Source organism: Phyllobates terribilis, unplaced genomic scaffold, assembly GCF_046119375.1.
Source record: "Phyllobates terribilis strain yellow unplaced genomic scaffold, ASM4611937v1 Scaffold_8__6_contigs__length_399053987, whole genome shotgun sequence".
In the NCBI taxonomy this organism is placed as follows: domain Eukaryota; kingdom Metazoa; phylum Chordata; class Amphibia; order Anura; family Dendrobatidae; genus Phyllobates; species Phyllobates terribilis.
In genome coordinates, this window is record NW_027362768.1 from 87,474,672 (window position 1) to 87,499,348 (window position 24,677).

At 47.2% G+C, this 24,677-nt stretch overlaps 1 protein-coding gene across 7 annotated transcripts in view; it reads right to left on the bottom strand.

Moving 5' to 3' along the window:
• LOC141156754 (flavin-containing monooxygenase 3-like) overlaps window positions 1–24,677 on the bottom strand; it is a 252,205-nt gene that overhangs the window by 96,228 nt on the left and 131,300 nt on the right. For all 7 annotated transcript variants that reach the window (XM_073643106.1, XM_073643110.1, XM_073643109.1 and 4 more), the window contains one exon: window positions 7,341–7,503. In XM_073643106.1, the coding sequence (XP_073499207.1) occupies window positions 7,341–7,503 (163 nt within the window). The remainder of the gene's footprint in view (window positions 1–7,340; window positions 7,504–24,677) is intronic.

A 24,677-nucleotide genomic window follows, 5' to 3' on the forward strand; every position in this document is an offset into this window, starting at 1 on the left:
ACACCTTTCTTTGAGAAGTAGTGCCGACTGGGCATCTGGTACGGGGGCACTGCGACGGACATAAGGTCTCGAAAATCCTCTGTGTCCACCAGGCGGAAAGGCAGCATTTCTGTAGCCAAGAGCTTGCAGATGGTGAAATTCAACCTCTTAGCTTTCTCATGGCTAGGAGCAAATGGTCTTTTACTTGTCCACATCTGAGGGACCGAGGGCTGGCTATTGTGCTTAGACGGGGTTGATAAGGGTGTCCCCGGCAAACTGCCGGTCTGTGAGGAAGATGCAGGCGGACATGTTAGGTTGCCTTGATCCAAAGGTGGTGCTATCGATGTCGGACAGCGCTCAACACCAGCTGGTGTTACCAAATCCAAAGAAAATGATGACCTGCCAATCACGCTGGCTGTTGCGGGTAAAGAGGTGGCAGGTCTGCGCCCCAAAACAGGTGTGACTGCTGTCCCCCCAGTCACAGAGGATGAAGAGGCCGCGGATGCACAAGATATGGCAGACGGTGGTTGGCCCGGCCGGCTTGGCCACATTGTAGCACACTGAGCTTCCCACTGCAACTTATGCTTCATGTCCATGTGCCGGTTCATGCATGAAGTACTCAAACTATGTATTTTTTGGCCTCTACTTAGCTTTTGCTGACAAATGTTACAGATAACACGAGTTGGGTCATCTTTATCGATCTGAAAAAATGCCCACGCTATGCAAGGCTTAGCACCCATGCGACCTGAAGAGCCACCACGACTTGTGGTCAGAGGCTGAGTTGTGTTTGAGGATGCAGTTGTTGACGTGCTTCCAGTACTACGTCTCTGTCCAGGAAGGCACAACCTGACCTCGTGGTCACTAGCATCTTCCTCCACCTCCTCTGCTGACCTCATCTCTTGGCTGACTGTGGGTTGACAGTAAGTGGGATCTCCAACCTCATCATCATCACCCTGTGCGTTATCACACCCATCGTCCTCAGAGCCAACCTGTTCCTGCCCTGACAAAAAACTAAAGTTGTCGCTCCAATCAGGTATTTGAGTCTCATCATCGTCTTCCTCATTGTCTCCACCAACAGGAGTTACAGTTTGGGAATGAGGGTCTACATTATGGTCAGAACCTTCTGCGTCTGGTCCTGGATCCGACTCATAAAGATTCGGGGCATCAGTGCAGATCATTTCCTCGTCTGGATTCACAGAAGTGCTGGAGTCGACCTCTGATTCCCAGGCTATAGTATGAGTAAACAGCTCTGCAGACTCAACCATCTGTTCTACCTCATACTCAGACGGGCAGCTGGAGATTTGGGAGCTGTGAGGAAGCAAGTGCGATTGGGGTGACACCTTTGAGGACTGGAGTATTTGTGATGTTGATGTGGAGGAGAGCCCACTTAAAGGAGCACTTGATATCCGTTGAAGCACCTGCTGTTTTTGTGCCTCATCTGGAATTTGTAGCGATTGGCGTGGCCGTAAGAAAGGGATCTTATCACATTGTCTGCTAAAAGAAGTAGACATTTTAGTTTGGCTGGAAGATGGTCTTTCTTCTGCAGATGTTACTGTTGCTTTAACACCTACACCACGGACTCAACCTTTTTTCCCCTTCCCAACACGACTATTCCCCTTTCCACAAGCAGCAGGCCTTTTTCCACTCATTTTGGTGGTTAACTAATTCACAACTTTGGAGTTGTTTGCACAAAAAAACAATGGATGGGAACCGAGCAGAGCTGAGTGGCCAAACTGTGGTATTAGGCCAAAACTATTGGCTGGGTTAGATGCAGAAAAAAATTATATTCAATTTGCAACCTGATGGAGGTCAGTATAGATGGAATAATAGAACAAGTCCCACACACAGCTAGAAGCCCAAATATTTTTTCAGAGGTAGATGCAGAAAAAAATTGTATTCAGTTTGCAACCTGATGGAGGTCAGTATAGATGGACTAATAGAACAAGTCCCACACACAGCTAGAAGCCCAAATATTTTTTCAGAGGTAGATGCAGAAAAAAATTATATTCAGTTTGCAACCTGATGGAGGTCAGTATAGATGGACTAATAGAGAAAGTCCCACACACTGCTAGAAGGCCAAATATTTTTTCAGAGCTAGATGCAGACAAAAAAATATTTTGAATTTGCAACCTGATGGAGGTCAGTATAGATGGACTAATAGAGAAAGTCCCACACACTGCTAGAAGGCCAAATATTTTTTCAGAGCTAGATGCAGATATAAATTATTTTTAATTTGCAACCTGATGGAGGTCAGTATAGATGGACTAATAGAACAAGTCCCACACACTGCTAGAAGGCCAAATATTTTTTCAGAGGTAGATGCAGAAAAAAATTATATTCAGTTTGCAACCTGATGGAGGTCAGTATAGATGGACTAATAGAACAAGTTCCACACACAGCTAGAAGCCCAAATATTTTTTCAACGGTAGATGCAGAAAAAAAATATATTCAGTTTGCAACCTGATGGAGGTCAGTATAGATGGACTAATAGAGAAAGTCCCACACACTGCTAGAAGGCCAAATATTTTTTCAGAGCTAGATGCAGACAAAAAATTATTTTTAATTTGCAACCTGATGGAGGTCAGTATAGATGGACTAATAGAGAAAGTCCCACACACTGCTAGAAGGCCAAATATTTTTTCAGAGCTAGATGCAGATATAAATTATTTTTAATTTGCAACCTGATGCAGGTCAGTATAGATGGACTAATAAAACAAGTCCCACACACTGCTAGAAGGCCAAATATTTTTTCAGAGGTAGATGCAGAAAAAAATTAGATTCAGTTTGCAACCTGATTGAGGTCAGTATAGATGGACTAATAGAACAAGTCCCACACACAGCTAGAAGCCCAAATATTTTTTCAGAGGTAGATGCAGAAAAAATATATATTCAGTTTGCAACCTGATGGAGGTCAGTATAGATGGACTAACAGAGAAAGTCCCACACACTGCTAGAAGGCCAAATATTTTTTCAGAGCTAGATGCAGACAAAAAATTATTTTTAATTTGCAACCTGATGGAGGTCAGTATAGATGGACTAATAGAGAAAGTCCCACACACTGCTAGAAGGCCAAATATTTTTTCAGAGCTAGATGCAGATATAAATTATTTTTAATTTGCAACCTGATGCAGGTCAGTATAGATGGACTAATAGAACAAGTCCCACACACTGCTAGAAGGCCAAATATTTTTTCAGAGGTAGATGCAGAAAAAAATTAGATTCAGTTTGCAACCTGATTGAGGTCAGTATAGATGGACTAATAGAACAAGTCCCACACACAGCTAGAAGCCCAAATATTTTTTCAGAGGTAGATGCAGAAAAATATATATTCAGTTTGCAACCTGATGGAGGTCAGTATAGATGGACTAACAGAGAAAGTCCCACACACTGCTAGAAGGCCAAATATTTTTTCAGAGCTAGATGCAGACAAAAAATTATTTTTAATTTGCAACCTGATGGAGGTCAGTATAGATGGACTAATAGAGAAAGTCCCACACACTGCTAGAAGGCCAAATATTTTTTCAGAGCTAGATGCAGAAAAAAATTATATTCAGTTTGCAACCTGATGGAGGTCAGTATAGATGGACTAATAGAACAAGTCCCACACACAGCTAGAAGCCCAAATATTTTTTCAGAGGTAGATGCAGATAAAAATTATTTTTAATTTGCAACCTGATGGAGGTCAGTATAGATAGACTAATAGAATGATGCTATGCCCAAAAGATTTTACTTCACTAGGTGCAGTAAAAAAATTGGTATTCTATACACAGGTGGTATATCTTGCAACACAGATAGGCTACTCCACTGACTAACACACTCTGCAATAGGCCAAAAAGGATTAGCTTTGCTAGATTCAGCCAAATGCTGTGAAAAAAACTTGCACAGCACTGGCACAGACCTGCCTGGCAAAAACTGATAGGAACTGATGTAACCTAGGGCTGAAAAGGACTGCAATTACAATTAGTCTTTACTCCCACAATCTATCTATTTAAGAGCACAGACCTGCCTGATAAAAGTCGTAGGAAATGCTTTAACCTAGTCCTTAAAAGGACTGCAATCACAACTATTCCCTACTCCCAAGCTATCTGTAGATTTGTGCGAAAATTGGCTTGAAATTAACAAGGTATAGCGCACACAGCAACAGCGGTGCCGTCTAACACGCAGCTGCAGCAGTGAGAAAATGGTGGCGACGGGGAAAATGGCTTGGTCTTATAGGGCAAGGACATGTGACATACACTGCCAATGACACATGCCCTTGCTTGTGTGAAAAAAAGCACTTCGCTCCGTGTGTGCGCTGCTGATAGGCTAACAGATTGCACCTCCCCACTGTAAATGCGGGAAAGAGAAAAAAAAATGGAGATCTTCATTATTCCTGCAGAGATCCATCCCCTGCCCCTCCCCCCACCCCGCTGTACACTGAAACTGCGTATTAACATTAATTTTTATCATTACTGAGAAAAAATCCAGTTATGATTTTGGTGCACGAACAGTTATCGAACATAACCTCGAACAGCGCAATTTTTCTCAAATCGTTCGTGTTCGCCCAACGGCTCGAACACCGCCCAAAACAGCTCGAATTTGAGATTGGCGAACAGTTCGAGTAGAACAACGCTCATCTCTAGTCGTTATATAGATGATCTATTCTTCCTGTGGAGGGGTACAAGCGAGAGTGCACTTAAATTTGTTGATGAGCTTAATTCCAACTCGTGGGGTCTATCCTTTTCAGCAACCATTTCTGAAACTGCCCTCCAATTTCTGGACCTAATGGTACAGTTTGACACCATGGGAAGACTGTTCACATCTACTTTTTTCAAACCAGTGGATTTAAACAATTATCTGAGGTTTGATAGTGGACATCTCCCAAAATGGATCACCAATGTCCCTTATGGACAATATTGGAGGATCCGAAAAAATTATACTAGAGATTCTGAATTTCTGGCAGAATCAAAAATACTGAGGAAACTGTTTATACAGAAAGGCTACCCTAAAAGACTGCTAAATGATGCATTCTCCAGGACCAGAGTCCTGACTCAAGACATCTGCATTGACAGGAGAGAATCATCTACGGGAAGAAATAAAGCGGTCTCGGAATTGGCTAGGTGAAGTATGTCACCACGTTTAGTCAATCCAGAGTTACCGTTCAAAATATTCTGAATCAATTTTGGTTCAAGGGGGATCAAATTTTAGGGCCATGTATACCCAACAAGCCAAAAATCATCTACAGAAAGAGTAAAAACCTACAAAGTTTAATTGCATCAAGCAATACATCTTTGAAGTCAAAAATAAAGTCATCACATGACAATTCCCGTTTGGGTTGCCGTTCTTGTAACACGCCAAAGTGCTTGTGTTGCAAAACTATTCAAAATGGTACCCAAAATATGTTTTCATCACAAACTACAGGAAAATTGTTTTCCATTAAACATCATGTGAATTGTCAATCAACACATGTAATTTATTTATTAGAATGTCCATGTGACCTCCAGTATGTGGGCCGGACAATACAAACTATGCATGCACGCCTTAATAAACACAGACATAATATATGAATAGGTTATTAACTATAGTGTATCCAAACATTTTAGTATTGTCCATCAAAAGGATCCAAAATTTATGAGGCTAACTATTATTGATCATGTACCAGATACTGTTCCGGATCGGTTGGCTAATTTAATCAATAAGGAGAGTTTTTGGATTTTCAAATTAGGCACATTAGCCCCTGAAGGTCTGAATTTGGTCCTTGAAAATGTGATCAGTTCTTAGGGACCTTCCCCTTTCTTCCCAGGTTTATGGGTGATTCCACCCTTTCTGTTTCTCCTCCTCCTCATTATTATGGTCATATTCTGGATATGTCACATTTTATTATTGTATTTTTAGTATTACATCTTGTTACTTTTTACATTTTTAATATTCTTCAGTAACATGTATTGCTATATTCCATTGCTTATCTAACTTTTCCCTAATTTTGTGAATTCATGTGCTTGCTGTCCTTGTGCTGACATGAGAGGCATCTGCATACTGGCACATGAAGGGTTCTCAGAACCCATGATTAACTAATTAATTTGTCATCCAATCATTGTGAATCCTTCCCTATAAATGTTTTTCTTTTGTTTATATCCCTGTATCACCCGATGAAGATAGTTTGGATATCGAAATGCGTTGTGGAGAGGGCGTATTTAATGTTTTTAGCCCTAAATACTGTCTCCCAGTGATCAATTCAGAGCTTCATAGACCGCTTTTTTCTTTTTTCCATTTATCCTCATTCCCTCTCTGAGGGCTGGTGCCAGAAGCAGCTGTTCACCACTTTTTAATTGTCCACACAACTCTCCATCCAACTCCTTTGAGGACCTGCAGCCCCAGAGCTGCCTTCCCTAACCTAAAAGGACCAGCGGTGACGCACCTCCAGCCTCCCGTCACGTGGTCCGCGACTAATCACGTGGTACGCGACCAGGAATGCGGAAGTAGCGGTGGCAGGCGGCGGTCCGCAATATGCGGTGGGAGCTTCAGTCTGCAGCATGCGGTGAGGGCATCCATCTCCCTGCCTCAAAGCAATCACTGGGGTTGTGCAGGGGTGTACAACTCCACCAGATGAGTGGCCCTTTGGCCGTTTTCATTTCAATTCATCTCTCTGGTTCTTCATACAGCGCGCATTTTCTCTCTTCTTCTTCTTTCATTAACTCATAAAGTGACACTGGTCAGAATTTAAAAATTTGCCTGGTCAGGAAAGTGAAAACAGGCTTTGAGGTGAATGGGATAATGCTCCCCATGCCGGACCCCTACCTGGTGTAATGTTCTGCCGCTCTTTTCCAACACATTAAAAAAAATAAATGATTCTTCTTACCTTCGTCTGCTCCCATGATGTGCAATGTCCACTTCTGTAGTGACTTTAGTGTGCCGCCACAGACAGCACATTACACCATGGTCATGCGCCATTCGTGACTGGCACACCAATGTTAGCTGCTGACCTCTGATTGGTCAGCAGTATGTATTGCAGTGCAGGGACCTGGCGGGTCTGTGCAACGCAATACATTTCAGCTGAATGTGAGTGCCTGTACGCACATCCAGCTGAAGTTGATGGCTGGCGTCGGTGGAACCCCTTCCAGCATGGGCCCAATCATGGGAGAGGGTGCGACCACGATCATTACGTCCCTATCTATAGCTGTATTCTTTGGTTTGTAAATATATTGATAGATAGTCAGATAAAAGGATTTTTTCTAAAGTCACCAAAAATGGATACAGCAGGCAGAATATATATGGAATTATAGAGACTACAACTGAACGTTCTTTACAACAGAATTAGGTTTCTAAATTATTAAGAAATCAGGTAGCATTATAAAAAACATAAAATCATACTTTATAACTACCTGGAAAGGTATTCAAAGGCACCACAGGCTGTACATGCTGACCAGTGCAAACCATAACTGCATCAAAAATATCTGTCTTCTTTTCTCCATTGCTTTCTGTAGTAACTAGCCACTGACCAGTGACTGAGAACTCAGAATGTTTCTCTACTCGGCAAACGTTTGTCTAAATTCAAGACAAAAATTAGCTAATATTAACAGGATAATGCTACCAATGTAATTTATTAATTTGTTTTTGTTATCTATTTGGAAGTCTAATATATTTAAATGGTTCATTTTAATGATTAAAATTATTTAATAATATAATATTATATAAAAGATTACATTGCTATATTCTTTCTATAATTAAGATTCATAAATGTTTGTCAGAAAAAGGTGTCTAAAAAGCTAGTATGTTTATAATACTGTATATGTGCACAAATGTGTTAATGCTCATATCAAATCAAAACGTTTTAATGAAACTATAAGTAGAGAGAGAAAGAAAGAGAGACTGCAACATTAATAATTAAATGCTGTTTATTAAGCTCTCAGGATCCTGCAAATCCCAGAGCATAATAAACAGGTGGATTAAAGAGTAAAAAAAAATATATACTACTTTTGCCCATCACCTGTCCTGGTATTGCAGTTCCCTGTCAAGTCCTCAAGTTTCTTGCACCCTCTCTCTTGTTCCAGTCTTTTCTTTAGCCATTTTGCTTGATTCAAGTGAATTGAATTGCAAAAAAATTTGGGTAACTAGCATATCTGAATTTTTGTGAGGTTCAAAGCAAATTTGATTAGCATGCATCTATTCACTCGCCTTTACTCGCAATTTCTGGTGGATTGTTGGGCCACCAGATCTGGATGAACATAGCTATTCTGTCTACATACTTTGCAGAACAAAGTTGTGACCGCATCAGCCAGTGTTGACAAGTTAGGCATTGCTATGGCTAGCAATTGCTTGCAATGGTCACACACCCAACATACCCAAAGAAGAAGCATGGAGAACAATGGATAGCACAGAACGTGTTCAAAGAGAAGTAGGCATTGGTAAGGTAATTATTATGAATGAGCAAACCTGAATTGTAAAGTTTGTATTTCGGTATCAAATACGGACTTCTTACTGTATGTCTGAATTATTGTTCAGGTTTGGCCAACTAATAAAGCTTATTGAAAAGCTGCAGCGCAGCCAATCAACACGCTTTAACCCCTTAGTGACAGACCAATTTTTTTAAAATCTGACATGTGTAACTTTATGTAATAATAACTCTGGAATGCATCAACATATCCCATTGACTTTGAGATTGTTTTTCCTGACACATTATACTTTAGAATAACGATACATTTAGGTTGGTATGTTTTGCGTTTATTTATAAAAATGTAAAAAAAAATTGCAATTTTCAAACTTTGAATGATTGATTATCCCTTTAATCCAGATAGTCATGACACAGTAAAATATGTCTGCTTTACATCAGCACCATTTGTAAAATGTTGCTTTGTTAGCATTTTAGAAGGTTTAAAAATGTAACAGTACTTTTTCATTTTTTAATGGAAATTTACAAAGCTTATTTTTATAGGGACGTGTTCAGTTTTGAAGAGACTTTGGGGGTTCTATATGTTGGAAACCATCCAAAAGTGATACCAATTTAAAAACCGCACCCCTCAACATATTTAAAATTGCTTTCATGTAGTTCATTAACCCTTCAGGTGCTTTTCAGGAAATAATGCAAAGTGACAAAACAGGAATGTAAACGTTTATTTTTACCACCTAAATTTTGATAACTTCTGTATAGACCGCTATAGCCAGCAGACCCCAAGGACGTTATTTGCCCATGAACTGCAAAGGAAAACATCAGAACCACACAATCAAGATTCAAGATCTCAGGGTGCCAATGGAGTTAAAGAGGGGGCCCCCACACTCTGTTAACTACTTAGATTCTGTAGTCACCATTGACAGCAACATATAAGGGGTTAAACGGACATATTTATTTTAATTCCATGTTATTTTAAGTCATTTTTCTATTTGCATTTATTTGCAAGGCAATTGTCCTGCTCTTACCCCCATTTGGTTACTTTTGCAACCCCCTATACCTTACTATGACCATTTTACAGCCATTTTACAGCACTAAAGCTTGGGTCCGGTGTCAAGTTCAAGTCAAGTTCTGGTATCCGAAACAAAGCTTTTTCTAAAATTCGGCAGAACCCGAACTTCTGTAATGTAATTATGCTACATTTTATTTTTATCCTTTTTATAACCTGCTGCGTGCTTTAAAAAAATGTGACTGTTGGGCTCTTATGAATTGCCAAATTGATTTGCTAAGTACCTTCATTTTTAGAAGAGTATTCTATATAGCAGTAATACAATTCAAATGTCTTAAATTCAATGTTTGCATACAACATAGTGCTTACAGTGTGCTGCATTATTGTCACATGACTGTAGTTTTATATCCCAGGGCTAGGGGCTCCTTTGCTATCCCTAAAGTAAGGGTGCCCTTGCTATCACTGCTCCCCGGACTACTTCTAATGGTGAAGATGCCGGTACCACGTACCCTGCTTAGCTCCTGAATTAGCCCTTATCTGTCCCCTCCCCCACCCAGGGAAGTGGGAAGTGGGAAGTTAGTTGTATATAAGAATACACAAACCAGACTAAAAATGGAAGATGTACAGGGATAAATGAAAATATCAATCATACAAATATGCACACACAAACAACAGAGTGGAACACCAGGAAGTAAAAGGGAGGAAAAACCAAACAGGAGAGGATGAGAATATGTGTCACGGGTTGACAGAGAGAAGTGGCCAGAAGACTGCAGTGTCTGATTTCACGTTCTCCTGCACTGATCAGAAGTACTTCTTCATATTAAACAGTGCAGGTTTCTGTTAGCAGTGCAGAGGATTTAACTGTTCAGCTTAGAGTCTATAAAGCTTTCCTGCTTGGATGATCTCAGCTGTTCCATATTGGTCGCTCCCCTCTTATGTATATACTCGCCTCTGCCAGCATTAGTTTCATACTGCCTGGTGTGGAGTGGAGGTGTCTGTTGTTGGCAGAGTGTTGATCTGTGACTGCTGCTTAGTGTTTCGGCTGTGTCCAAGTCCTCATCCTCTCCCTTTTGGTTTTGGTTTTCCTTCGTTTTCTCTGTGGTGTTCCTCTCTGTTGTTTGTGAGTGCATATTTGTTTGATTGGTATTTCCATTTATCCCTGTATGTCCTCCCTTCTTAGTTTAGTTTGTGCATATTCATACACTATTACTCCCCACTTTCCTGGGTGGTGGAGGGGGACAGATATAGGGCTGATTCAGGTGTTCAGCAAGGTATGTGGCCCTGCCGTTATCACCATCAGAAGTAATCCAGGGAGCAGGAATAGTTAGGGCACTCCTAGTATTAGGGACAGGGAAGGAGCCCTGGACCTGGGTAATTCGACAACAGAGTTGTGACAATATGCACACAGACAAGTCATCAAGTAACACTCTTAAGATCAACACTCAACTCCAACTCCACACCAGGAAGTATAAAACTAATACTGACAATCCTGCTTGCCAGAGGCGAGTATAAGTAGTAGAGGGGAATGACCATCTGTAAAGGTGTGTGGACACCTGCACACGCTCTGCATCTCTTCCTGATAAAACAGGTACATGTACTGTATAATGTATAATATGTGCATCATTGTGAAATATTGAAAATGTGTGTTAATATACTGTAACAAGATAATTTAGGGAAAGGATAGGGTATATGTAGCGCCCCGAGGGTTCGGCCGCTACAGGGGTGTGATATTCCACTCCCGGGTAAGGATGGAGTGTGGACCAAGACTCAGTAAGCTGCATGCAGCACACACACCCCATTTCTGGGGGACAGCTCAATGGTGCTCCCACGAGACAGAAGTGCAGGCACGACAGCATCTGTCCCTGGCTGGAGTGGGGAGGGGGAAGCACACCCAGTGATGTAGGAGCAGACAGGGGTTGGTCTCTGGGCATAGGTAGGAGCCCACTGGTTGCAAGTCACCTGGGCTCATACACAGAGAGGGAGGTATAAAAGGTGGGCACCATCTTAGAACAGTGTTCAGTTCAGTCAGTTCAGGGAGAGAAGGAGCTCAGCCAGAGAAGGCTGACAGGGAGCTGTGGCTCAGTCTGGGCCCAGCTCCACAAGGCAGGCCTAGAGTGAAGGCCAGAGCCAGAGGAGAGGAACAGAAACAGCAAGGAACAGGAACAGAAAGGAAAGGAAGAAAGGAACAGAACACCAAGAGAGGCCCAGAGACAAGAAGGCAGAGGGAACCCCAAAGGCCCAGGAGATTGCGGGTGACGGGTTGGCAGAACAGGGTACCGGATCCCAAGTTGGTGGAGGCGACTAATCCTCAGCCAAGGACCGGCGGTCGCGATCATATCTTGGTGCGACCCCTCACTACACCTACTAGAAAGGCATACCACATAGGGTCAGGGAGGTGAGCACGAAGCCCTCCCAAGAGAAGGCCCACGGGAGCTGGACAGACGTAGTGTCACTGGTGGGGCACGGCCAGAGAAAGGAGTAGAAGGGAGTCCTGTGCCACACTCTGGAATTACCTGGGGGTTGACCGAGCCCCTGCCTGGTGGACGCAGCACGGTTTGGGGAGTCATTGCCGGCGGAATGACTAAGAATATAAAGAACTGTGAGTAAAGCATTTGAACTGCAATCCCACGTCTCTGTGCTTCATCGCCGCACCAGCACTACTAGTGCTGGGACGCTCGCACCATCACTCCCACCATCAACTACACTGCCCTGGGGCTGCACTCTTCCCGTGGGGAGTCACACTACCTTAGCTGCATACACCATCAGCCCCAACGGTCTGCCCTTGCAGCGGCGGTTCGCACTGACCGCAATCCACGGGTGGCGTAGTCGGACAATTAACCTAAAACCCATAAAAGACTGCCACTGGTTTGACCACCCTGAGCCACGGGACCAGGTCACCGCCACGGAGACTACAACCCCCCCAGAGACCCGGTTCCGGGTAACCCACACACGTGTGCAAACGCGGCCCAGGGGGCGAGTCATATAAGTGTAGGAATAAGATAAGGTTTGCTAGGAACCAGGGTATAGTAGGGGGGGCACTGTAGTGTGAGGAATAAGTAGAAGTAATAGTTATTATAAACTTTTCTAAGTGGGAGAAGTACTAAGTTATAAATAGTGATTAGCGAGTAAATTCTGTTAACACTTTAGGCGAGCATGCTAGGGCGAACACCGAGTATCTTAAGCATGCTCAGGGGTTATGTTTCAGTCTCACTGTGTGCATGATTTGCGACTGTTTGACAGCTTTAATACATGTGAGAAATGTCTGTTTCTTTGGCATTCCTCACATGTATTAAAGCTGTCAAACAGTCGCAAATCATGCACACAGAGAGACTGAAGCATAACCCCCGAGCATGCTGAAGATACTCGGTGTTCGCCCGAGCATGCTCGCATAGAGGGTTAACAGAACATACTTGCTCATCACTAGTTATAAGCAGTAGGGGCACTTCCTGTTTGGGTAGATAGGGGAATAGAGTTAAAGTGGTTGGAACATATAAGCTTGTGCAGGAGGGATAATTGAGAAAACAGAGAAGTTCAGGGCTTTAGGGCTGAAGGTCAACAGCCATGCAGTGAGAGGAAGAGAAAAAGAGGAGCAGCATGATAGAGAAAGAAGCAGCTAACAACAAGGAAACTTCCCTAAACGTCCGGGGTCTATAGCCTGGAGAAGGCGGGGAGGAGCGAGCCTTACTTACTTCCCAAGAAGGGGAAACGGGCGGGGATGCACCTACAGAAAGCATAACTATGTTCTGGAAAGCTGCAGTACCTAGTGGATCATAACTGGTGGACAAAATGTCAGGAGAGAGGGACAGAGAAAGAGGGTGAAAATGTGAAGGATGTATCACAAAGTGCTATGTCTGTGATCAAAACTGAACTGGAAGAGTTAAGTAATGTTGTTCTGTTGAAAAAAGAACAAGAGTCTGCGCTTGATTGTCGGACTGCAGCTGAGTCTGGAATCCTGAAGCTGATAGGATCCTCCAGGAAAACAGAGACTGTTATTCAGTACACGAAACAGACACTTTGCTTTTTGTGGGGAGTCAGGGTGTGGGAGCAACAGCTGAGATCATCAAAGCAGGAAAGCTTCAGAGACTCAACTGAACAGATTGAACCACTGCAGTGCTAGCAGAAACCTGAACCGTTTAATATGATGGTAAAGTGCTTCTAATCAGTGCAGGAGTGTGCGTAATCGGACACTGCAGTCTTCTGGCCCCTCTCTGTCACAGTAAACCTGTGACAGTTATGCTTTTGTTTCTATATTATGCAGTCATAGCAGCTTCCACCTGTTCATTCTTGCTTTCTTCTGTTTGGAGGTGCTGGTCAGTTTTTTTGTAGTAGTAGTATATAATGATCAGAGAACCTGCTCGGATAAGGTGTTATCTGAGCATGCTTGGGTGCTAATCAAGCAGCTTCGGCATGCTCATTGTCACGGGTGTGTCGCCACGAAGATCGTCACGATTACACAGCCTGACTTCTCGCAGCTGAGTTTTTGGTGCTTTGTGTTTTTCGGCAGTGAGGGAGTTAATTCTCTCTCTCTCTGTGCTAGACGAGGCTGCCCAGCTGCAATCAATGCTGCTTTAGTGAGACTCCTTCAAATGCCTGCCGGTCTGTTAGGGAAGTGTCGGTGAAAGCATTTCATGCAGACTAACAGAGCGGATCGTGGTATTTGGAGTTTCAGAGATAAGTGTATTCGGAGAGTTTTTTCCCTTCCTCGCTTTATCATTTATCTCCTTTCCCGTTGGTGTTCCCTCTGTTGTAGTTGTGTAGTTTTTGTATGCAAGGTGGTTTTGGTTTTTCCCTTGTACTGTCTCGTTCGTCTAAGTACTGAGTGTGGGCATATTATTACTTGTCCCCTTTTGTTGTGATCGGGGTCCTTCTCAGGACTAGATTACTTAGGTGCAGGGATCCTCAGGAGGTAGGGGTTACGCTGGCGGCCTGGACCTCTGTACCTTTAACAGTACCTCCAGGTAGAGGGATTAGTCAGGGCCCCAGCTTAGGGTCAGCTTAGGCCCCCTACCTCCAGTACACAGAGACAGCGTGATATTTTCACCGACCCACTTTGATTTTCTCCAGCTACCATGGATCCAGTAGCCGGTCTAGCTCGGCAGTTGCAGAGTTTGTCCATGGAGCTGGAGGACGTTAGGTCCAAGGTTTTGTATCCTCAGGAGCAAGCCGGACCAGAACCTAAAGTAGCTCTCCCTGACAGGTTCACTGGGGGGCGGGACAAGTTTTTTGTTTTCCGGGAGGCATGCAAGTTGTACTTTCGGCTGCGGCCTCGGTCATCGGGGAGTGAAGAACAAAGGGTGGGAATTGTCATCTCGCTCCTACAAGGGGACCCACAATCTTGGGCGTTCTCTCTTCCCCCGGGCTCTCCGGCTCTCCAGTCAGTGGATAGGTTTTTCGCTGCTCTGGGACTCGTATATGATGACCCGGATCGGATCTCCCTTGCTGAGTCTAAGTTACGTAGGATCCAGCAGGGAGATCGTCCGGCGGAGGAATTCTGTTCGGAGTTCCGTAGGTGGGCCACGGACACCCAGTGGAATGACCCGGCTCTTAGGAGCCAGTTTTGTCAAGGTTTACCCGACAAATTACAGGATGTGTTGGCACAGTATGACTCTCCCGCGTCACTGGAAGCCGCTATGGCCCTTGCTATTCGCGTTGACAGACGGCTTCGGGAGAGGTGCGGGATAACTCCACCCCCTGTGATGACTCCACCTCCTACAAGGTCCCCTCATATGGTGGTTCCCCTGGTCAGTCCAGAGGAGCCTATGCAATTAGGAGGGACATCATTTCGGGGGAGGGGACCGGTGGTGCGCCATAAGACAGGAAGGTGTTTCTTCTGCGGGAGAAAGGGACATTTTATTGGGGGGGTGTCCATCCCGTCCCTTGCAGAGTGAAGAGTCGTCGGAAAACTGTTGATCCCAGGTTGTGTGGTGGACGGCAATCTGGGAGTAGGTATTTCGTCCCTAGGTTCGTCTCAGTTTCTCGTACCGGCGGAGGTGGTGGTGGGTACGAGAACTGAGAGGATATCTGTCCTTCTGGATAGTGGGGCCGGGGCTAATCTGGTGGACGCTCGGTTTGCCCGGGTTCAAGGTATGCGATTGAGTGAGTTGGCTAAACCCATCCCCATATTCTCGATCGATGCCAGGCCTCTCGGTCAGGGAAGTTTTTTGCAAGCTGTGCATAACGTAAAACTTCAAGTGGGGGCGATACATAAAGAACTGTTGTCTTGCTACGTGTTGGAGGGTCTTCCCACTCCTATAGTGTTGGGCCTTCCTTGGTTAACTAAGCATAACCCGGTTATTAATTGGCAATCCAGAGAGATAAGCCAATGGAGTAAATTCTGTAATAAAAACTGCATGAACACGGTCATCGGTGCGGTTACTCCTTGGGTCTTACCTCCATTTCTGGCGGACTTTGAGGATGTATTCTCGGGGAAAGGGTGTCAGGAACTACCTCCTCATCGCGAGTATGACTGTTCTGTAAAACTGCTCCCTGAGGCCAAGTTACCTAAAGCTAGGTTGTATAACCTTTCTGGTCCTGAGAGGCAGGCCATGAAGGATTATATTTCAGAAAGTCTGGCTAAGGGGCATATTAGACCTTCATCTTCACCGGTGGCTGCGGGGTTCTTCTTTGTTAAGAAGAAAGATGGAGGCCTACGCCCTTGCCTGGATTTCCGTGAACTTAATCGGATTACGGTCCGAGATCCGTATCCGCTCCCACTTATTCCCGATCTCTTTAATCAGATCGTGGGCGCCAAATGGTTCTCTAAGTTGGATCTCAGGGGGGCGTACAATCTGATTAGGATGAAGGAGGGGGATGAGTGGAAGACGGCGTTTAACACTCCGGAGGGGCATTTTGAGAACCTTGTCATGCCATTCGGTCTGACTAATGCCCCGGCGGTGTTCCAACACTTTGTTAATGACATTTTTCGCCGCCTGGTGGGACAGTTTGTTGTCATATATCTGGATGATATCTTAATTTACTCGCCGGATCTGGTGTCTCATCAGGAGCACGTTAGGCAGGTGTTACAGATCTTGCGGGATAATAAACTGTATGCCAAATGGGAAAAGTGTGTGTTCGCCGTACAGGAACTCCAGTTTTTAGGCTTCCTGGTTTCAGCGTCCGGTTTTCGTATGGACCCTGGGAAAGTGCGGGCAGTTCTTGAGTGGGATCGGCCAGAGAATCTTAAGGCACTACAACGTTTCCTGGGGTTTGCGAATTATTACCGGAAGTTCATTCGTAATTTCTCGTCCATGGTTAAGCCTCTCACAGACATGACTAAAAAGGGGACGGATTTTTCTAGGTGGTCTGACAAGGCTTGTCAAGCATTTTCCTCCTTGAAAAAATGTTTTGCCTCGGCACCCATACTCATTCAACCTGATGCGTCACAGCCATTCATTGTAGAGGTAGACGCTTCCGAGGTAGGGGTGGGAGCAGTATTGTCTCAAGGTTCGTCCCCTGGTAAGTGGCATCCGTGCGCCTTTTTCTCTAAAAAATTGTCGTCCGCTGAGAGGAATTACGATGTCGGCAATAGGGAACTCTTGGCCATTAAGTTAGCTTTTGAGGAGTGGCGCCATTTTTTGGAGGGGGCAGTCCATCCGGTCACCGTCATCACCGATCACAAGAACCTGCTATATCTGGAGTCCGCGAAACGTCTGAATCCCAGACAAGCTAGGTGGTCATTGTTTTTTACCAGGTTTAATTTTGTCGTTACATATCGTCCTGGGTCAAAAAATGTAAAGGCGGATGCATTATCTCGTAGTTTCCCTGGGGCCGGGAATACGGACGACCCGATTCCTATCCTTCAGGAGGAGGTGGTGGTTTCGGCAGTATGCTCTGAGCTGGAGGAGGAGGTATTGGAGGCTCAGGGGGACGCCCCTGTTGGACCTCCGGGGAGACTGTTTGTTCCAGATCAGTTGCAACAAAAGGTGATCGAGGCACACCATAACTCAGTTTTTGCAGGACACCCGGGGAGTAAAGCAACTGTGGATCTCCTCTCGCGTCGGTTTTGGTGGCCTAACTTACATAAGGAGGTGGTAACTTTTGTCGCGTCCTGTGGGGTTTGTGCGCGCTCTAAGACCTCACATACCCGTCCGTCTGGGGCCCTCTTACCTTTGAAGATCCCGGAGCGTCCTTGGACTCATCTGTCTATGGACTTTCTTACGGACCTCCCTCCGTCTTCGGGTAAAACGGACATACTCGTTGTAGTGGACAGGTTCAGCAAGATGGCACATTTTATCGCTCTTCCTGCTCTCCCTAATGCTAAAACTCTTGCGCAGGTGTTCATTGGGGAGATTGTGAGGCTTCACGGGGTACCCTCCGAGGTGGTGTCTGATCGGGGGTCTCAGTTTGTGTCCAAGTTCTGGAAGGCGTTTTGTGCACGGCGGGGGATGCATTTGTCGTTCTCATCGGCTTTTCATCCTCAGACCAATGGTCAGACGGAACGTATGAACCAGAGCTTGGAGACATATCTCCGGTGTTTTGTGTCAGAGAACCAGGAGGACTGGGCTTCTTTCTTACCTCTGGCAGAGTTTGCTCTTAATAATAGGCGGAGCGAGTCCACTGGTAAGTCCCCGTTTTTTGGGGCATATGGTTTTCACCCCCAGTTTTGTACTTTCAGTAGGGGGGCTCTTCGGGGGTTCCTGAGGAGGAACGATTTTCCTCATCACTCGCTTCAGTATGGAGAGGGGTGCTGAAGAATCTGAATACTATGGGGAACCGATACAAACGTATGGCTGATAGGAGGAGAGTGTCTGGTCCGGACCTAAGTGTGAACGATCGGGTATGGTTGTCTACCAGGAATATAAAACTTAAGGTTCCCTCCTGGAAACTGGGTCCCAGGTTCATCGGGCCGTACAGAATCAGTTCTATAATTAATCCGGTGGCATTCCGTCTTGACCTCCCCCCTACGTTTAAAATTCACAACGTGTTCCACAGATCGTTGCTTAAGAGGTATGTGGCGCCGGTGGTACCGTCATCTTTACCTCCCCCTCCAGTGGTGGTCAATGGTAACTTGGAGTTCCAGGTATCGAGGGTCATCGATTCACGCTTTAATCGCCGGTCCCTTCAGTACCTGGTTCATTGGAAAGGGTATGGTCCTGAGGAGAGGATGTGGGTTCCTGCGTCGGATTTTAACGCAGACCGATTTGTTCGGGCCTTCCACACGACTCACCCGGATAAACCTGGCCCTGAGGGTCCGGAGGCCCCTCGTAGAAGGGGGGGTACTGTCACGGGTGTGTCGCCACGAAGATCGTCACGATTACACAGCCTGACTTCTCGCAGCTGACTTTTTGGTGCTTTGTGTTTTTCGGCAGTGAGGGAGTTAATTCTCTCTCTCTCTGTGCTAGACATGTCCAGCCTCACCCAGCTGCAATCAATGCTGCTGTAGTGAGACTCCTTCAAATGCCTGCCGGTCTGTTAGGGAAGTGTCGGTGAAAGCATTTCATGCAGACTAACAGAGCGGATCGTGGTATTTGGAGTTTCAGAGATAAGTGTATTCGGAGAGTTTTTTCCCTTCCTCGCTTTATCATTTATCTCCTTTCCCGTTGGTGTTCCCTCTGTTGTAGTTGTGTAGTTTTTGTATGCAAGGTGGTTTTGGTTTTTCCCTTGTACTGTCTCGTTCGTCTAAGTACTGAGTGTGGGCATATTATTACTTGTCCCCTTTTGTTGTGATCGGGGTCCTTCTCAGGACTAGATTACTTAGGTGCAGGGATCCTCAGGAGGTAGGGGTTACGCTGGCGGCCTGGACCTCTGTACCTTTAACAGTACCTCCAGGTAGAGGGATTAGTCAGGGCCCCAGCTTAGGGTCAGCTTAGGCCCCCTACCTCCAGTACACAGAGACAGCGTGACACTCATATCGCCGCGGCTGCATTTCTCGCAGCTGCGGCAATGCAAACTTACTTCACAAGCACGCCAAAGCTGCTCGGTTAGGAGTCGAGCATGCTCGGATAACACCTCGCTTATCACTAGTAAGTGTAACGGGTCTGGGAGGCGGAACCTCTGGGCTACTTATACAAGGGGGCGGTCCTTGTAAGGGAGCGGGTGGCGACCAGGGAAGACGGGCAGGCAGTCACAGCAGGTGACCGGGACAGTCTCTGGGTGAACGGGCAGGAGGTCACGGCAAGTGACCGGGGCAGTCTCTGGGTGAACGGGCAGGAGGTCACGGCAACTGACCGGGACAGTCTCTGGGTAAGGGTAGGTACGACCTGTGATGGCTGAGCCTCCAGGAGGGCTAGCAGGCAGATGGTACATGTGTGCTCCCAGATGAGCAAGCGAGAGTCTCTGGATAAACGGGTGGTCACAGCATGTGACGGCGGATCCTCCAGGTAGGCCAACAGACAGGCAGCAGACGAGCGCTCCCAGGTGAGCGGGCAAGAGTCTCTGGAATAGCAGGTGGTCACAGCACGTGACGGCGGAGCCTCCAGGTAGGCCAACAGACAGGCAGCAGATGAGCGCTCCCAGGTGAGCGGGCAGAAGTCTCTGGGCAGGCAGGTGGTCACAGCACGTGACGGCGGAGCCTCCAGGTAGGCCAACAGACAGGCAGCAGATGAGCGCTCCCAGGTGAGCGGGCATGAGTCACTGGACTGGCAGGTGGTCACAGCACGTGACGGCAAAGCCTCCAGGTAGGCTAGCAAGCAGGTAGCAGGAGGACGCTCCCAGGTGAGCGGGCAAGCTGGTCCAAAGACAGACTGACAGTTGTTGGTAGGCAGACCGTCGGACCTCAGGCTAGCAAGCAGGTAAGCGGATAACAGGCTGGAATCAGACAGCGAACTGGCAGGTAACTGGCAGGTAACTGGCAGGTAACTGGCAGGTAACTGGCAACGGGACCTGAGGGCTGAAGCAGAGTAGTGAACAGTGCAACAACATTGCTCGGGCACCTCCATTTTGGAGGAGGTGCGTTACATATGGTGAAGTACTCCTTAGGACGGCGCACGCGGCCCCTTTAAGAGGGAGGGAGCGCGCGCGCGCGTGCCCTAAGCACAGTGGCCGGGAAGGAGCGTGCGCTGCCAGCAGAGCGGGAGGAGGACGCCGGGCTCGGAGCAGAGGGGTGAGGGGAAGAGCGTCCCTGCCTAGCAGAGGGCAGGGACGCCAGCGCTACAGTACCCCCCCCTTTAGGCCCCCCTTTTTTAGGCCAGAGAGAAATTTAGCAAGGATGAGAGGGGCATGGATGTTCTCCCGGGGCTCCCACGTTCTCTCCTCAGGACCAAACCCCTTCCAATCTACTAGAAAAAAGGTCTTCCCTCTTACCCTTTTGGTGGCCAGAATGTTCTCTACCTCAAATTCGTTTTCAGCGGAAACCGGAGCAGGAGGCGTACCTGTAGACCTGGAAAAAGAGTTAAGTACCACAGGTTTGAGGAGAGATACATGGAAGGAGTTAGGGATCCGCAAGTTGGCCGGGAGTTTCAATTTATAGGCCACTGGGTTGATCTGACTGATGACCTCCAGAGGACCGATGAACCGAGGCCCTAACTTATAGGAAGGAATCTTGAGCCGGACATACTTGGACGAGAGCCAGACCTTATCCCCTGGACGGAATTGAGGAGGATCCAGACGTTTTTTGTCAGCATGTCTTTTCATACGCTCGGATGACAGAAGGAGTGCGGACCGGGTACTCTCCCATATGGAGGAAAATTTGTTAACAAGAGATTCCGCAGCCGGATTGTCCACCGAGGTGGAGACGGGAAATGGGATCCGAGGATGCTGACCGAAGACTACAAAAAACGGGGATTTGGAGGAAGATTCGCTCTCGTGATTGTTGTAAGAAAATTCGGCCCATGGCAGGAGATCCACCCAGTCAGAATGGTGGGCATTAACGAAGTGCCGGAGGTAACTGGTCAGGATCTGATTGATCCGCTCCACTTGACCATTGGACTGTGGGTGGTAAGCGGAGGAGAAGTCCAGGGTGACGTCTAGCAATTTACAAGTGGCTCTCCAGAAACGTGAGGTGAACTGTACCCCACGATCCGACATGATGTGGAGGGGCAGGCCATGAAGACGGAAGATGTGGCGGATAAAGTCTTTAGCCAGTTCGGGTGCAGACGGGAGGTCTGGCTGAGGAATAAAGTGAGCCATCTTGGAAAAGCGGTCAGCCACAACCCAAATGACCGTACAACCAGCAGAGACGGGGAGATCAGTTATGAAGTCCATAGCTATATGCTGCCAGGGGGCAGCAGGTACAGGAAGCGGAAGAAGGCGACTGGCTGGCAGGTGTCTCGGAACTTTGTTGCGGGCGCAGGATACACAGGCAGAAACAAAGTCTATCACGTCCTTGTGCAGGGTAGGCCACCAGTAGTGCCGGGTAATAAGCTGGAGGGTCTTTTTCTGACCGGCGTGGCCAGCTAGTTTAGACGAATGACCCCAGTGAAGGATCTTCTCCCGATCAGGTACCGATATGAACGTCTTTCCGGGAGGGAGACGATTTAGACTCACAGGAGCCACCTGCATTACTCTGGCGGGATCGATGATATGTTTAGGTTCTTCCTCGAGATCAGACACCACAAAGGATCGGGACAAGGCGTCTGCCTTGATGTTTTTGTCAGCCGGGCGAAAATGTAGAACAAAATCAAAGCGAGCATAAAACAAGGACCACCGGGCTTGGCGCGGGTTAAGTCTCTGGGCATGCTGGAGGTAAGCCAAGTTTTTGTGGTCAGTGTAAATTATTACCGGGTGAAGAGCCCCCTCGAGCAGGTAACGCCACTCCTCCAATGCCAGCTTGATGGCCAATAACTCTCGGTCTCCTATGGAATAATTGCGCTCAGAGGAGGAGAAGAGTTTAGAGAAGAAGCCACAAGTTACCATCCTCCCGGAAGATGATTTTTGAGTAAGTACCGCTCCGGCTCCAGAGGAGGAGGCGTCAACTTCCAGGAAGAACTGCTTGTTGCCGTTCGGGCGATGCAGCACCGGGGCGGAAGAGAAGGCCTGTTTTAAGGAAAGAAAGGCCTCCTCTGCTTTGGGCGGCCACTCTTTGGGATTAGTACCCTTACGGGTGAGCGCGGAAATTGGGGCAGTCCGGGAAGAGAAGTGCGGTATGAAGAGGCGGTAGTAGTTGGCGAAGCCCAGGAACCGCTGAATAGCCTTCAACCCCTCCGGTCGAGGCCATTTCTCGATGGCAGACAGTTTCTCTGGATCCATTCGTAGGCCGGTCTGAGAAATAATGTAGCCCAAAAACGGAAGCGAGGTCTCCTCAAAGAGGCACTTCTCATATTTAGCGAAGAGGTGATTCTGCCTGAGCCTGAGCAGGACCTGACGAACGTCCCTCCGGTGAGTCTGGAGATCCGGAGAGAAGAACAAGATGTCGTCCAGGTACACCACTACGCAGGAGTAGAGAAGGTCCCGGAACATGTCATTGACCAACTCTTGAAAGACGGCAGGAGCGTTACAGAGACCAAAGGGCATTACCAGATATTCATAGTGGCCGTCCCGGGTGTTGAATGCCGTCTTCCATTCATCCCCCTGACGGATACGGACCAGGTTGTACGCCCCATGGAGTTCCAGTTTGGTGAAGATTCTAGCCCCCCTCAGACGATCAAATAACTCCGGAATGAGCGGAAGGGGGTACTTATTCTTCACCATGATCTGGTTAAGGCCTCTATAGTCTATACAGGGACGGAGAGAGCCGTCCTTCTTTTTGACGAAAAAGAAGCCTGCTCCCGCCGGGGAGGTAGATTTCCGGATGAATCCCCTGGCCAGATTCTCCTCAATATATTCGGACATCGACCGGGTCTCAGCAGCGGACAATGGATAAATACGCCCACGGGGAGGCATAGTATCGGGTAACAGGTCGATAGGACAGTCGTATGGTCTATGAGGGGGTAATGTCTCTGCCTCCTTTTTATTAAAGACATCAGCAAATGACCAATAAGGAATCGGAAGTCCAGGTAGATTAGTTGGGGTAGGAGAAGGACGGACGGGATGAACAGGAACCAAACAAGTCTTATGGCAGTCCTGTCCCCAGCGAAGGACCTCTCCGGTCTGCCAGTCAAGCACGGGTGCATGCTTCTGGAGCCAAGGTAGACCTAGTAAGAGGGCGTGAGAGAGTCCAGGCAGAACATGAAAAGAGATGCTCTCAGAATGCAGCATTCCCACCTGCAGAGTTATGGATTCGGGGATGAGTTGGATGGGACGTGGTAAGAGGCCCCCATCCACAGCAGCGACAGATAAGGGTACATCCAGAGGGTTGGTGGGAATGCGGTATTTTTCTACCAGGGACTGTGAAATAAGATTCCCGGCTGCTCCAGAGTCAAGTTGGGCTAGTTCGAAATAACGATTCTCCCCGCAGATAATTGAGACTGACAGCAGCAGAGATGGAGAGGATTTATTCTTGTCTAGGTCGACCTCTCTGAGCGAACCTAGACACAGGCGTTTCCCGACCTCTCCGGGCAGGTACGGATCCGGTGCTCCTTACTGCCACAGTAGAAGCAGCTCCCCTCGGCACGGCGTAAGTCCTGACGGGTTTTGACCATCTTGGTCTGGTCGACCTGCATAGGCTCAGGAGAGTGTACCTGGGGAGAAACGGAGGGAGTGACAGGTTTCTGAAGGGTAGGAGCTAGACGTGGAAACCTCCTCTCACGGATGACCTCTTTGGCACGCTCCTGGAACCGTAGGTCAATCCGGGTGGCAAGAGTTATTAAGTCATCGAGAGTGGTAGGAATGTCTCGACTGGCAAGTTCATCTTTAATACGGCCGGACAGACCCTCCCAGAAGACAGATACCAGAGCGTCGTTATCCCAGGCCAGCTCCGAGGCAAGGGTACGGAACTGTATGGCATATTGGCCCACGGTGAGACTTCCCTGATGGAGACGTAGCAGAGACGATGCAGATGAGGTCTTCCGTCCGGGTTCGTCGAAGACTTTCCGGAAAGCCGTAAGAAAGGCAGGCAAGTCGGACACCAGGGGGTCTCCTCTCTCCCATAGAGGATTTAGCCAGGCCAGAGCCTCCCCTGTGAGATGGGACATGATGAAGGCTACTTTGGCCTGGTCGGAGTTAAACTGGTGGGACAGGAGTTCAAAGTGCAGGGTGCACTGGTTTATGAAGCCCCGAGCCTGAGCGGAGTCGCCTCCGAAGCGAGGAGGTGCAGAAAGCCGGGGTCTGGAGTAGGATACCACGGTATTGGTGGGCAGCGGGGCTGCCGGGTTGCGAGTCATGACACTGGCGGTGGTTGCTGGTGGAGCAGTCAGAGTGTCCAGGCGAGAATTGACATTCCGCAGGTGACCCAGGATGGACTCCTGTTGGGACCTCTGACGGGATAGTTCATGACATAGGTCCGAGAGTGAGGGAGCTTGGGTGCCACCGGGTTCCAGGGCCCGAGCAAACTGTAACGGGTCTGGGAGG